Raw genomic sequence first — 16,463 nt, 5'->3', positions numbered from 1 at the left:
TTTATGGGTTCCAGTGTAAGAAATTAAATGCAGATCTATACTTCATAGATGTTTTAAATCTGAAAATATATTTAATCATCCTATCCTGAACTATTGCCCTGTGTGAATACTGAAATGAATGACTAGTTGTTCTTTGTTGGCTTTTCTGTTCCTCAGTGGCTATCTAAGATTCTCCTCTTGAACTTGTCCCATAATTTTTGTATGTTGTTCCTCTTTCTTAGTTTTTGTAATCCTCTGTTGGTTTTTGGAATCCCTTTTTATTTTAATTCTTCAGCTGCTGTCATATTGCTTTTGAGGGTCTTCCTATATCGACACTTTTTTTGTCCAGAATGCTCTACAGTTTCATAATTTCAGTTTATAGTTTTCTCAGCTCCACTATTAATTCCTTGTTCTTTATTCAGTTCCTGTACCTTCATTTCCTTTAGCTCATTCTCTCCCTCCCCATAAGAAAATAGCTGAAAATGGTTGATGCTGATAGGGTCGTGGATAAGGTTCTAGCTTTGTCCTTTCTACTGCTTCATCCTACCTAACACTTTCGATACAGTCCTAGGGTATGGAGCTTTGTCTTTCCCAAGTGCAATCCAGAGAACTAGAACTCAATTTTGTCCTAAATTGAAGGCTTTACTATCTTTTGTAAATGTCTAGCACTCTCTAGTGTCAGAAATCTGGGATTTCCAGTTTGTCGAGACATAATTGACCCTCATTTGTTAAGTTACTAGAACCCAGGTTTACCTTTAACAGCTACTGCTTTCCGAGAAAATGTGATTCACCCTCTTTCTCTGGAGTTACATCCAAAACAACGACCTGACTTTGGAGAAACACTGGTTAACACACTAGGTACACTAATGACTGTCTCAGAAATAGTGTTAGGAGCTGGTATCTGTTCTATTTTGCTTCAGTATCAGTACTTCCTCTTTGGTTCTCCCAGCAGCACTACATGTAAGCAATAACCACTTTACAGGTGGGACCTTGAAGGTCTGGCTTGTTGGCCTAGCCTGATGGTAGGAATAGGGATAAAAATCAGTCTGTTTTCTTGCCCGGTCTCAACTTGTGCTGGGCTCCAAAATATATGGTCACCCTCCGTCCTCAGGATATGTCTATGGTAGGAAAGAGAGGGGAACCCCACCACCCCCAAGTCTATGTTGGAACCAGTTAGATCAGGAGGTGATCTTAGCTTTGATTATGGAAGTGAGCGGATGTGGTTAAAGGCGGGACCCAAACACAAGTAGAATCTCCTGTAATTCCTTCATAGCTACCTCACTGAGTGGGACATTCAGCTTTGGCAGACAATACCTCTGCTATAGGAGGCTGACTCTCTTTCTGTACTTCTAGACAATTCTCCATGAAAATGTGTCCTGCATGTATAAACACTGTGACTATGGACTTTGGAGAGGGAAACCAGCTAGAACGGGCTCATGAGAGCTGTTGTTTATCATTTTCAATGTTTGGTGTTACTATGTTGTTGCTTGAGCTACTTTGGGAGAGTTGTTTTTGTTTTTGTTTTATGTATAATCCTGTTTAAGCATCTTGGCTATAAAATTGTTCAAAATTGAGTTTCAGTTATAGAATGTACACCACTCTTCAGAAGTGCAGTTTTACACCCACCAATGTCCCCAATTTCTCTCCCACCCTGTCTTTCTCTACAGTGGGCATTTTGCCCTCTTTCTCTCTCCCTCTCTCTCTTTCTTTGTCTGTGTCTCTGTCTGTCTTGCTATCTCTACACTCCTTTTTTAAAACTGTGGTTTGTACTATTGTCAATGAAGGGGTACCATGCATGTCATTTTACCGTGTGATGCTTACCGTGTGATGCTCAAGGATTATTCCTGACCATGGTACGTGGTGTCAAACTCAGCTCAGCCATATGCAAGGCAAGTGCTTACCTGCTGTACTAGTGCTCTGGTCCGATGGGGGGGGGGGAGTATGCATACATTATATACATTATCAAAGCTCTAAACAAGGGCCTTTCCCTCTAAAAATTTAGAGGGTAACATCTGACTGCCACTGGTAGAAATTCATTAACTGACTCTGGAGAAATCATATAGTGACTCAGGAGAATTTACCTAATGATGGCGCTTAGAATTGCTGCATTCCCCTTAGTACCAGGGTTCATCAGAAAGCTGGCTGAGCTGGGAACCTGTGTCACTAACCCAGATGTGGACAACAGGTTAGAGTGGACAGATGCAGGCTCTCATGGGTCCTGATGTTTCCCCTGGAGGCTCAGCCACATTGACGGGAGGCTGGTCTTAGTGTAGGAGAGGGGTGCCAGCTGAACCCAGATGGGGTCTCTAGATCCAAAGGGCTGGAATCCAATGGGCAATGCTGTTCCCATTACCTGTTTCTCTGTCCTCTCTGTCTATGAGAGGTTCCCAGAGGCAGCAGACACTGCTGTGATGGCGCCTGCAGAGCCCTCTCCTATTCCCCATGGTATGGAGGTCTGAGCTCAGGCTGGTGGGAGGTTTCTGTGTGTGGCTTATGCCCTCCTCACTGAACAGAGATGTGCTGATAACCCATGCAACTGGGAAACACAAGGAAACAACCTGTGACAATGCATGTGGGACCATGAGAGGGGGCTGTGATGTCATGGGGTCATGACCTCCTTTGGCCAAGTACCCTAAAGAATGGGATCAAGCAGGGAAGAACGGGGCCTCCTCAGTGGCTTCTGCAGCCTCAAAATGTGCTGAGGTGACTGAAGTGACTGAGTAACTATGCTGGGGTGTCCATTGTTAGTGATTCAAAAAAACAGAAGACTAGGAGGACAGTAATGTTTTCTTGGGAGGAAGGATGGGGCATAGTGAAGGGCCCTGTCCTGCTGAGACACCTCTGAGGCCTCTGAGGGTCAGCCTCTGTGATGCTGGAGAGAAAAGGTTTTGCCTGTGGTTTCCAGTTCTTAGAGCTACTGAGATGTGGTCGCAGGCCTAGGTCTTTTCTGGGGATTGGAGCAATTGGAAGGGAGTCCTGTGGCCTCTCAGGCTGAGTTGACCTCAGAGCTGATTTGGACTGGACAGGGCACAGTCAGGACAGAAAGTTGATCTGAGAGGTTGAGAGAAGCCGTTGGCCAAGTTCTCAGACCTTAAGGTCATATACAGCCATTCTGGGGCCTCAGTTTTGTCATATTCGAGTAGGAGAGTTCATGTTATGTCTCCCCCCTTTCTCAGAGACAAAATATCTGTGTCCTGGGGCCTGGTGACTGATGGGATGAGATCTAGTTTTCTGAGGGCCTGGCTGTGGGGACTCCAATCTAAATTCCGAGTTAGTAGATCCCACAGATACAGGTATCATCTCCTCCTATCTGCCCCCTGAGAACCTTACCCACAGCTCAGATCCCTTCTCCCTGCTATGGACTCTGGCTGCCTCAAAAACCTTAGTACTGGGGTTTCCTTCACTCAGTTTGGGACTCCCTGCCCTACAATGGCTTTTCAGATCATGCAGCCTCATGGAATGCAGACAGTTCAAACTAACACAACGCTGCAGCTGTCTGCCCATTCTCTTTTGATCAGATAGTGACTCGGTTGATTTTTCAAAAAGAATCCTCTAAGCAGAAGATGAAATATTAAACTGTTTGGTGAGGAGCTCCTCACAGCCCTCCTGGTTTCAGTTGACCCTTGGCCTTTCTCCTAGGCACAGTTTCTGCTGAGAGGAAGCCTACACAGACCCATTTTCTGGAATCCTGGATCACCAGAGCCTTGGTGAAGGGAGTGAGTGAAGACAGAGGCCTAAGCCAGGCCTGAGAGGGATGTCAACCCTTTAGAGAATTAGATTGTTTGGTATCTTGGAGTCCTTCTGGTGCCTGAAGAGAGGAAACCAGAGTCAGTATTTACCTCTCTAGTCCAGCTGGACTCACAGACATGCTGTTAGGATTTAGAGAGGAGGTGCACGAAGCAGAAAAAGCTCTCAGAATAATCCCAGAAGTTTACAGGAAGCCATTACAGAGCAGGTCCAGGTGTGTCCTCCTATGGGACATCTTCTCAGAGGGTGAGACTAATGGATGGTTCCTGTATGGAGGTCATGTCCCCACCAATTTCCTCCTTTATTTTTTTCTTTTGATCCTGTTCTTCATGAACAAAGAGGAGGCAAATTCAGTTTCTCCCTTGTGACGGTCTTTTGGCTCTCACGCTGTCACGTCTGTAGCATCACTCCAACACAAAGGGATTTCTATGCCAAACCATTCGGCCCACCAAGTATTGGGGTTGCAGTCAATTTTTAAATTTGACCCCTGAGAACATCAGAGTCCACAGAGAAGGACTCATCTCTATAAGATCATCCTCACTTGCTCTCCTGCCCCTGCCCCATGCCTGCCTATCTCCTGCATATCTACCAGTTAGCTGTAAGTTCAAGAATCCCATGACCTGCTCCTCCATTAATGGTACTCTTTCCACAATCAGAGAAACACATTTGTGTCACTAACCAGCTTATAGTAAAAAGAGATAAATGCAGAGCACCATCCTTGTGGGAGAGATACAGGTATTTAAGTTTCCATGAGTCCTCCAGTACCACCATATTCTTCCACATTCACCAAATGAAATATTTAACCTTATGCCTAGGATTTCCATGAAGCATAATCATTTTACAGTGCTCAATCAATAGCTTCATTTTTAATGATACAAACTATTTCAAAGTCAAAGCTTTAGCATTTTATTGCAAACAGATATGCACTATAAGAAAGATAACAGTACTTTCTTCTGGCTGAATTAAGAATGTTTCTTATTTTTAATTATATCATTAAAAACAAAATAATTTCAGTCATACAATGTTCCAGCACCAATCCCACTACCATTGTCAATTTCCCTTCACCAATGTTCCTAAGTTCCATCTCCTAATACCCTCACCCCCTTACTCCAGTTTATCATCTTGACAGTCGCGTTTTTAAGTTTAGATGTTAAAATTTGGGTCTCATGATTTCAGCATTTTTTTCTGGTTTGAATATTTATCCTTCCTTATTTGTCTTTCCTTAATATTATGATAATAATTCCTTGACCTTACTCCCCTATAACTTCTCATCCGTGACCATGCTTTATAGTTACATTTATATATAAAGGCAAAACATTTGACAATAAGAAATAAAATGTCAGAAGAGAAAATGGAAACAAATTGTGCTTGATTTCTACAGTATATGTGAAACAGGGTGTTGTATTTGAAGGTAGTTGGTGATATATTGTATAGCGAGAAAGAGAGCTCAAGCAGAGCTCCCTGGTGGTAGTGCATATAGCTAGCACAAGTGAAGTGCTGCATTTGTTCGCTGAGTGCAGGTGTGTGGGGAGACCCCAGATCTACTAAACGGGGGATTTGACAGGTGGTTATGAGTCACCAGAGCCACACCTGTGTTTCTCTAAATGGAGGTTGAATTTAACTTAGGTTCTCACCCATCTATACATGTACTCTACTACTTACATCACAATCCTAGACTGGAAAGTGGTGTGTGTGTGTGTGTGTGTGTGTGTGTGTGTGTGTGTGTGTGCGTGCACATGCATGTGCGAAGAGGACAGTATAGTTGTTTGCATGTTGTCTCACACTATTTGGTGACAATACTAAGCTAGGCCTTATTATAGACTAGCCTAGGGCTACATTCCAAATCCTATCCTTGAGAGAGGGCCAGAAACATCTACTCTCTAGAACATTTACTAGAGCTAAAGGAGGATGGAAAAATGAACATTGGCAGAACAAGAGGAATCGGAAGAAGAAGACACAGTTTTTAAATTCAGGCACAGTGGATTTTAGAGAAGACAGAGAAAAACTAAAACATTTGAGCATGTCCTAGGAGAGTTTTACAACACTAGTACAAACTGTGGAGATGGCAGAAGAACAAAATTTCTGTCTGTTAACATGAAATCTAGGGGCCTAAGATTTTCCTGAGAAAGTGACCTTTGAACTCAGAGATCTAAGTGGGAAATAAAACATTTAAAAGTAGTGAAAAAACCAACAACCTTCAAGGCAAAGGGAACTGTTTGTGTAAAGATCTGGGACAGGAAGACGGTTATATAGAATAGAGGAACAGAAATCACATAGCTACTAGGACACTAGTCAAGTGAAACTAGGATTAAAGAGGATGTGAGAGGAAAAACAAGGTCAAGCCTTGCATAATCTTATAGGTCTTGTCCTTGATTATAGTTTCTGTTCTAGAAAAACAATTTCAGGATTTCTGGCAAAGGGTTAGGGCTTTGATGGGATTGTAGGTGTAGATGCAGGACACAGTCAAGAGGAATTTGGAAAGATGAAAAGGAATAAACTGCTGATATTGAATTGTTGATAGAAAATTGCTGTCCAGATTGATTGTCTCCAGAGGAGTTCACACACCAATCCCCAGTGATGATCTGATGCTCCCTTGTTCTTCCAAGTATGAGTATGAAGAGTGGGGAGACAAATGTCCAGAATGCTGTTATCTCATCATTATTTATTTAAAACATGCTCTTATTTAGAGAATGAATGAATGAATGAACAGACAGAGATCCCAGTGAATCTTGAGAAAGGTCGGGAAGGTGAAGAATGGTAGGAGGCACTATAAAAATCTTGGTCTATGCAAGATACAAAGAATATTAGCTAATCACTCCAATACTGTCAGCATACAACTGAGAGCTTTAGTTTTCAGGTTTGGTGTTATCATAAATGAAGCACTTGCACCTATATAAATATTGAAAGGTATCAAAATTTATAAAGCAAATGAAATCACCAATCATATTTTTTGTCTACTTACAGTTGATACTGAGGTAGAAAGTACCTCCCACATTTTCTCTGGACACATTTTCATGTGGCAGAGTGCTGGTAGTGTTGAAGGGGGCACAGGGTCACACTCATAAATGTGGGAATTGGAAATCTTAAGGTGCCAGGGATAGAACATAGAATCTTGCTCACCATTTGAACTATTTTGCTTAGAGTTTTAGATGGCTAGAGTTATTGTATAGGAACAACATATACTGTTTGAGATATATGTATATATCTAAACCAGAAAACCAGCAACCGAAACAGGAGGGTCAATTCATTTTTGATAGTAATTGATTTTCTAAAGGTACCTGTTAAGAAGGTAGGCTGGATGGACATTAAGGTGGGCATTTGTGGAGGGAACTTAACGCTGATGGTGGGATATCTGTTGGAACATTGCATGTGTGAAAATTCAACATGGACACAATTGTTAATCATGGTATCTAGATTTTTTAATTAATTTATTAAATTGTAGCCATCAGTTTCTCAACTGCTATTTCAGTTCTTAAGTGAAACAGGAAGTTTTTAAAAATCAGCTGTGGAAAATACTGGAGTGTTCATGGACCCAGTTAGACGCTTGGCAGTTCAAAAGAGCTAACTGGATGGCACATCTTTCTTTTTCTCAAGAAAGGGAACCCTGGACAGGTCTGGGAAACCTGACTAAATTTAAGCTCAGTGGGTCACAGAGTCAAAGGCTCTATCAGGAGGAACAGCCTTCTCTAGGCTAGGCATCGGGGGTGGGGGAGGGTTGCGGAACTTGGGGCAGGGCCAAGCCCAGACACATACTCCAGCCTTTGGCTGTCTGCTGAGCTGGGGGAGTCCCTTGCAGAAGCTCAGCGACATGGGGTGGCAGCTGCTCTTTCTGATCTGTGGGCTTCACCAGATTTGGGCTAGTTTTGAGGGTGAGCTTCCATGCCCTACAGGGTAGTAAAGAGAGACTCCAGATGTGGCTGATGGAGACAGATTCTCCTTGGAAGCCATGAAACCAGACTTGTACTTCAAATGCAGGGAAAGGGAGGGATGCTCTTAGCAAGTAGACACATTCCTCATTCCTTCCCACTGTACTTTTGTTGTTAGTTTTCTCTTTCCCTCCTTATTCCCTCTCTTCTCTTTGCATTCATCCTCTCTTCACCCCAACCCGATTCACTATGTTCACAGATCTTCATTGTCTCCCAGCCTCTCAAGGGTCTGTCCCTCTCCGCTATCTTCAGATCTCATCCTTCGCCAACAGCAGCTGGATCCGCACAGATGCTACAGTGTGGCTTGGGGAGCTGCAGACCCATGCTTGGAAGAATGACTCTGATTCCCTCAGGTTTCTGAAACCTTGGTCCCAGGGCACATTCTCTCAGCAGCAGTGGCAGAATCTGCAACATCTACTTCAAGTTTATCGGAGAAGCTTCACCAGGGACATGCTGGAATTCTTCAAAATGCTGCAAATCGACTGTGAGCCGAGGGCTGGGGTACTGGGAAAGTTGCCAAATTGGGAATGGAGCAGAACACCTGTTGGGAGATTAACCCTCTTCTTTCTACCCTCATTGAATGCACTTCTACCTCAAAGGTCCTAGCTTTTGATTCCTTATTCTTCAGTTTATCTCTGCTCCTTACCTTGAACTGATCCCCAAGAGTACTCACATTAATTTCTCCTTGATCCCTCTCAATCGTTTAAACATTGCTAAGTCTCTATTCATTTCTCTCTCCAGATCCCTTTGAGATCCAGATGTCTGTTGGATGTGAGGTGCACCCCAATAGTTTCTCAGAAAGCTTCTTCCATGTAGCACTTCAAGGAAGAGATGCCGTGAGCTTCCAAGGAACCTGTTGGGTGCCAGCCCCAGATACTCCACAGTGGATGAACAAGGTCATTGAAGTGCTCAACCAAGACCGGGGCACCAGGGAGACAGTGCAGTGGCTCCTCAACGACACCTGCCCAGAGTTTGTCAGGGGAGAACTTGAGAAGGGCAAATCAGAGCTGGAGAAGCAAGGTCAGTATATCTCCTACTCATGCCAGGGTTTGCAGTCTTTGGCACAGCAGGATAATCAGGGGCACAGAAGGGATTAGAGGGGCAGACCCACACTTGGAAGAATAATTCTGACACCCTCCACTTCCTGAAGTCTTGGTTTCAGGACAGGTCTCAGGGGGTGGGATGGGAGGTTTTGATTTATATTCTCAGCTCCTTTGATATTCTGGAATCAAATTCAATAAAAATAAATGGGTGTCTGTTGTATCAAATAATTAACAATGGGGCTGGATGGAAGTGGATGCCATCCCAGGCCACGTGGCTCTGCAACCCCCATCCAGCCGGCGGTTCCCAGGCCCAGGTGATTGGCGTAATCAAGACTCACTCACAGGCAGGATTCAGGCAGCATCAGCTTTATTCATCCCTAGTCACCACATGTGTGTGGCCTATCTCATAACCTTTCAAGCATTCAGCCATTCTAGGCTACCCTGCACTTAAGGTCACACCTAATATTCAGTTCCCAAGACCCCTCCCAGAAATGGGTGGGTCTCAGATAGGTACACCTAACTCCAGGGTGGAGTTACAGGTGTCAGACTAGACCCTTGCTTAAGTGGAAAGATGGGGAAAATAGATTGAGAACTGATGCATGCTCTGTGGAGGGCAGCTGACACAGGGGACTGGATGACAGAGTGGGGAGTTGGAAAGGACTCTGGATCAGGAAGAGGGTTGGGCTTCAGTGAAAGCAGGGAAGCTGACACAAATGAATGGAGTGTGGGGGCATTCTTCCTCTCCAGAGGTTCAAATGTTTGGCACATGAGCATATTATGAGACCAGGAGCCTGGAATACAAGTTCCTCATTCTAACTTTCCCTTCTGTACCTTGTTGGATGCAGTAAAACCAGTGGCTTGGCTATCTCATGGCCCCACTCCCGGTCCTGGTCGAATGCTACTGGTATGTCATGTCTCAGGATTCTACCCAAAGCCAGTGTGGGTGATGTGGATGCGTGGTGAGCAGCAGCAGCTGGACACTCAACATGGAGATATCCTGCCCAATGCAGATGGGACATGGTATCTCCGAGTATCATTGGATGTTGCATCTGCGGAAGCAATTGGCCTGACTTGCCAAATTAAACACAGCAGCCTTGGAGACCAGGACATCATTCTCTACTGGGGTGAGGAAGACTCGAGGGATGGAAGGAAGAGTCTTCAGATTAGAGAGAAACACTGAGGGAGAAAGAATGAGAGTTTGCAACACCGGACAGATTCAGAGCTGAGCTCACAGTAGAAACAGGGGATTTCAGACAGAAAGGATGGAACCCCAACAAGAAAGACAATAGTAAAATTATATATACAGTTCAGGAAGATGGCAGGTTAAGAATGTGTGTCCAGGAAAGGTGAATGAAGACCTTAAAAGTCAGGTTGGCAAAGGTAACTGTGGTTATTAACAATATCCAGTGTGGGGAAGCACACTGTGCATACCACTGGCCATCTCACCATGACAAGTGAGGCCAATCGAGATTTGCCTAACTCTCTGATTCTGGCCATGTGGAAGCTGGAGAATTGGAGTCAGAATCAGGTCTGCCTCTGGACAAAATGACTGCCCTATTTCTATGTACTGATTTGTAGATACCTGGACCCTGGGAAAGGATGGGGCTCTTCCATTTCACTGTCACTCTAAATAGGCATGGAAATTAGCACCTGGAACCCTCACCTTTACTCAGGCCAATGTTTATACACTCAGGAAAGAGCCTTTACTGAGAAATACCGTGTTCCTTCAAACAGGTACGAAACACATCTCTGTAGGCTTGATCATCTTGGTAATACTGGTGCTAATTCTGATTGGTGGAGCTGTATTCATCTGTTTCAGGAGGACCCGGTAAGTCTCCACTTTTCTACACTCGAACACTCTCTGTTTTTCCTCCTTCTCTGAGCCTCTCTACTCTTCGTCATAGTGATCTCTCTCTTTCTGTTCTCTTGCAGCTCCTATCAAAATATCCTATGACTTCCATTGTCATGCTTGTTTGTTTGGACCACAGAATTTTAAGTTCCTGACTTCAGTGTCCAGGAATTTTTCTTTTTTAATTTTGGAATGTTTATATCCAGTGTTTTATTTTTTTTTTTCTGATAAATGGAAGGAATGTAGGACCTGTCTGTGGGTAGACTTGAATCTTCAAGGAACCAAATGGGGGGGAACCTCCTCCTCCCCCATTTCCTGAGCTCCACAATAAAATTGCCAGACACAAGGCTCAAGCCACTGAGTTAAGGAAGAAATTTCACAAACTGGGCTAAAAGATGCCGTGTGCAGCTCTTCATAGCTTGGCCACCTCCTACCACTCCATTCCACCCCCAGCCCTGCAAATGAAAGAGCTGACAGAGGCACGAGCCATAGGACTAGGCATGGGAGTATTTTACACAAAACCTTAATGGATCTGCAGGGCCCTCCCAGGCTCTCGCAGGATGCTAATTCTGAAAACAACTTTGTAGCCCAGAGGCACAAGTCAAGAGGCTGGAGATAAAATTTGAAGTCACTTTTTGGTTGCTGTTGTTGTTTGTTTGTTTTTGGATTTCGGGACACACCCAGTGGCATGAGAGTGTTACACCTGTCTCTATACTCAGAAAATCACTCCTGGCAGGCTCAGGGGACCAAATGGAATGCCTGGGATCAAACCATGGTGGGCAACACGCAAGGCAAATGCATTACATATTATACTATTTCTCTGTCCCTAAATTTTGGGGACTTGCTAGCAAAATGTGAACAGGGGGAGGTTACCAGTGGGACGAAGAAGATGAGAGCCAAAAAGACCCATGAGGATGCTCCCTGCCACCTGCCTTGAAGACTGCTGGGCCTCTACTCCACAGCCCTTCAAACCAAAGGCGGGACTCACAGGGGCTGAGCATGAGATTTGTGATTTTTACCTCACAAACTGGGAGTCTGGGGGAATGACAGGCTAGACTGCTAAACTCCATTTAAGTTAACCTTTGTGCTTTGAAGGGGAAGCTGAAGGACTGAGGAGAAAAGGATCTGCTGTCAGGAGCCTCCCACATTTTGTGAGGAAAAACGATTTCCTCTCCAGTAGCTTTGTTTGTGCCTTTGGGTCAGGCTGATTTGAAGGAATGGGAGAGGCCCAGGATTTACCATGTAGAATCCCACTTCTCTTCACTATTGTCCCTGTGTCCCCTCAACCCCAATGATCCCCTATATTAAAGTGAGAACAGTGTTAAGCCTTTTCACTTGAAGATCCTAGATAAACACTGCAGGAGGAACAGGCTTTCGGAGTTTTGGATGCATTCATTCTGCCCCACGGCCCCACAGCTCAGAGACTTTTACTGACCTAGCAGCACCAGCCTGGTAACAACTTTCTCATGACCTTTTTGATACAGAAACAGGAACCCACAAGGCTTTCTGACCTCCTCAGTCATCACCTGCGCAGAACCTCACACAAACTGAAAGAACCCCAACTCTCTCTCTCTGAAAGTACTGGTGATTCAGAGGATGATTTCTGGTTGGTTGACACTCTGTTACCTCACTCTGTAGTATTTATTTTCCTTTTCGGTCTCAAATCAATACATGCTTCTACTTTTCTCAATACGCAGGAATCCAGAAACTTCCCAAAGCTATTACCCGAATTGAAGAGTTATTTGAATTGTTCTCATAAATTTATAGCATGAATTAATTCATGAGGCTACGTGGTATAGATCTTCCTCTAAGAGGGAACACTTACAGTTGATGTTTTTTATTTATTTATTTATTTATTTATTTATTTATTTATTTATTTATTTATTTTTAAAACCTGAGCACCACAAGGTATGGCCCCAAAACAAAATGTATTAATATATAAAATGTCATGAAATGAATAGCTCTGTGCTGAGTCAAGGATATCATATGTAACCAATTGAGGATATCAAGTAGACACTTAATATATATACATCTGAAATTCATAGAGTCCTGGCTATTTAATATAAAATGGAGGGGAGCATGCATTATTTTATTTTATTTTTTTAAATTAAAAAAAATCTAAAGAAAATGTATCACATAACTGATTTTTTTGTTTATTTTTGTTTGTTTTTCTAAAATCAATTCAGAAATTATTCTCTGCTTCATTTTTAACACAAATGCTCTTTCATGCACTCCATTTAGAGTATCATTGAAAGAGGTTTATTAGTGATCAAGCCAGAGCACATGTAAACTCAGTCTGACTCAGGCACAATTTCTGTGATTATTATTTTTTTTTAATTTTTGCAATTGATTGACCTGACTCTTTTATAAATCATCCTAAGACTCCTTTGGTTCTCAAATTAGACATTTCTCTCCCACAGTCACCTCTCAATGACTCAGGCCCCTTGAACTTCTGTTGTCTTCTGTATTGACCTCCCTCCCTTGCTTTCAGATTTGTTCTTGCTCTGAGGTTCGGCAATGGAAAAGTCCTTACCTATTTCACTTCCTTTTACTCAATTCTGTCTGGTTCTAAAATCATAGCATGTATTTCTATACTGGCCTCATTGAGCAATCTATAATGGTTCTCCTATTCTCTTCCTTTCACTTTCACTCTGGAAAAAAAAAACACCCAATTTGTTCATAAAAATAAACATTGTCCAGAAATGATGGCTTCATTTTCCTCTTTCCTGGATTGAAAAATGTGTTTTAATTCATCTTCATTTTAGGAGCAGTGACTACTTTTGCTCAGCATGACCCTTCTCTACGGGCATGCTCAGGCTCATCTTAATTTTCATAGATAACCTGTAAAGCAAACAAACAAACAAACAGGCACAACTTGTCTAGATTCCATTTCCCTTTCAGGGCCTAACCCAGTCTTCCCTTCAAAGCAAATCTCCCACAAATGGTGAAGAAAATGCTTCCTCTTCATGAGTACCGCCATCTCCTGCCATCTGATTTCTGCATAAATATGAGAATTTATTTATTTATTTATTCCTCTATGTTCTGCATAAATAAAAGTCTTATTTCTCTATATTCAGGCCTTCTTCATCTCTCTCATTGCTCTGACAAGGAATTTTTCTTTTCTATTCATGCTACACATTATTACTACAGTATTTTTGAAGTGTCTCTCAAGCCTTATCTACTTTTTATTGGGGGGGGGAATGGGGTGTCACACCTGGCTGTGCTCAGGGGTTACTCCTGGCTCTGCACTCAGAAATCATTCCTGGCAGGCTCAGGGGATCATATGGGATGCTGGGATTCGATCCAGGGTCCTTCCTGTGTTGACCGTGTACAAGACAAACCCCCTACAGCTGTACTATCTCTTTGGCCCTACATTATTACTACATTATTTTAATTGTATTTTATCTCTATTTTCCTTTTTTTTTTTTTAAATCTAAAGTTATTACTTTTTTGTCACACCAGGGTGGGGAAGGGGAAGGAACTGGAGGAAGGATTGCTCCCCACTAAGGCACTGAATGAAGAAGCAGCAGGGGGTGGGGGGGCCACATTGTCCTCAGTTCTGGAGCTGGGCCCCAGATCTCCAGACCCTGGACTCCACTTTCCCCTGAAATGATAAAATGAGGCCCAAGGCAACCTGCGCCCCGCCCCTACCCCAACCAATATATATTACATCATCACTTTCTATAAAAAGAGATACAGGGACTGTTCCCACCACCTTTCCCTGTGAACCCCCACTATTGGGGGCACCTGGGCAGCTGTGCAAATGGACATGGGGGTGCAAGGAGGAAGAGTACCTGGCCCTTGAGCCGCCTTTGAGGAGGGGGAGGGCCCACTAGGCGGGGAGGGTGAATAGTGCAAGGCAGAGCCCAGGCCACATGGAGGGGTGAAGGCGGGGAGGTCCAGCACCCAGTGAGGAAGGGGAGGGAGATGCTCCCAAACCCCCAGCAGAATTAGGTTGTTAAAAATCTGAAACTAGTTATAATAATTTTATAAATAGTATATTATGATATACTAATGTTTAAAAATTAGCAGGCCTAATGTTAAAAAAAAAGGTAATTCAACTAAAGGGCAGTTTACTTTTTGTACTTCAGACTATTTTGATTGTCAAGGTGTACGAACTGTAATGTTAACATTTCTACTGCCAACTGCTTGTAAACTTAGTTGTCATAAGATAGAAATGATGAAAAGCTATTTATACTAGGTTTGGGTCAAAATGACTTACTTGCAAAAAATAAATAATGGGAAGAAAGGGCTGCATAATGAGAGACTGCAAGATTCAGAAATTGGTTGGAAATAACCTTTAAATTACCCCTCAATTTCCCTTTGTTTTCAGTTTCAAAAAGGACAAATAAAACATAGCAGAATGTTAACCCATATAAAAATAAAATGTACCCAAATATTGTAGTGTGTATTGCTGTTCTTCTTAAAATTGAATAAGGGTTTAAAACCACTTAGTTGGTTATTGGCAACATCTCAATGTTTGATATCTATTGTTTTCTTCCAAAGATGTCTCTTTGGTTAGAAACACACACACACAATTAAAATTAGTAATATAGTGTGTTTACATGTCTCTACATATTTCCAGCATATGTAGCATAAATAGATCTGTCCTGGTAACTATGTCTTTTGGATTTCATTCAGTTCAATTAGGAAAGGAAATGGCTTAGCTGTCTATGATTAGCTAGAGGTTTTCAGAGCCAAGACACCTGCTGTTTAGTAGAAACATAGTTCAGAGTCTAAACTTGTTTTTCTCAAAAAGTAGCAGAGCATTCCTTATGGCTTCCCAACTGACAACCCTCTTTCAATAATATTTTTGCCTCTAACATTACCTAGTACCTATTAACCTGGCACATAGTAGGTGTTCAACTATTGGTTTCCTTCACTATACCTGCATCAATTGTGTGTGTTGCCATATGATTTCAATCCAATAGTAAATGACATGTGTATGTTATATTAAAAAAAGTCTATTGGGTAGAATTGGATATATCTTGTTTGCACAAAGAAATTCTGACCCTCAAATTAGCCCATGGTAGAAAGAGACAATATAATGGGAAAGAAGATACTCCAGTAAAATATTATAAAACTGGGGGAAAATAAGATGGAAAATTACTATGTAACTTTGTAGGTCACTTCGAACGAACCATGGTTTGGGTGAATTTCTTTTTAAAGAACTCCATGCAGTTACTTGCTGAATTCCTCACCTGTCACCCATTGGGAACCCTTATTAGACCTATATGTAGTTAGGGAGTTTTGTCAAAAAACAATTTTAACTTGCAGTATTTAAAAAAATTTTATTTACTGTTCTTAAAATGTCATTCAAATGCATGTATTGTCTATTGTTGGGGATGGAAACTAGTTTTGCAAAAATAAATAAATAAATAAAACCAACCCCCCCCCAAAAAAAACAAATAAAAACCATCTAATGTTGTATAATAATGCCCCAATAATCTTGCTGGTTAAAAATATAGTATTTTTGGCCATAAAAAATATCTGAAATTAGATTGGTACAAGACAGGAGGAAGCCATGGCAGGGGTGGAGGATGGTTCCCCAGTCCCTTCTTGGCAGCGGCGTCGGTCCGGTGTTGGGGACCGAGGGAGGGAAAGAAGCGCCCACCCTCCTGCCCAGGGCCTGGTCCTGAATGCCCGACCTGCCGCTCACGCTGCCCCAACCTGGGGGCAGCATGAGTTGGGCTCAGGCTTGCACCTGGGCAGGGAGGAGGTGGGGAGAATTTTCATGTCTATTGGGGAAGATAAAAGGTTGCCAGTTGCAGTAGGACTTGAAGTGAATGACCTCATGCAAGCCTTCTCCAGCCCTTTGAGACCTTCACACAAACATGGGCTTGTTCACTGTATATATGAGTCAGAACCTCTCTAAAAGTTCTGTGCTCACAATGAGAGGGTGGGGGTTGGCCTGACACT

The 16,463-nt window shown here is 42.8% G+C and overlaps 1 protein-coding gene across 1 annotated transcript; it reads left to right on the top strand.

Moving 5' to 3' along the window:
• Positions 1–2,276: 2,276 nt before the first annotated feature.
• CD1D (CD1d molecule) lies at positions 2,277–11,071 on the top strand. The gene is made up of 6 exons (XM_049781595.1): positions 2,277–2,424; positions 7,870–8,136; positions 8,394–8,672; positions 9,541–9,819; positions 10,430–10,523; positions 10,963–11,071. The coding sequence occupies exons 1-6, from the start codon at positions 2,277–2,279 to the stop codon at positions 11,069–11,071; spliced, it is 1,176 nt and encodes a 391-aa protein (XP_049637552.1).
• Positions 11,072–16,463: the final 5,392 nt, after the last annotated feature.

This window comes from Suncus etruscus, chromosome 10 (genome assembly GCF_024139225.1).
Source record: "Suncus etruscus isolate mSunEtr1 chromosome 10, mSunEtr1.pri.cur, whole genome shotgun sequence".
NCBI classification, from domain to species: Eukaryota; Metazoa; Chordata; class Mammalia; order Eulipotyphla; family Soricidae; genus Suncus; species Suncus etruscus.
The sequence above is the reverse complement of the archived record's forward strand: the minus strand, read 5'-3'. Positions and strand labels throughout refer to the sequence as shown.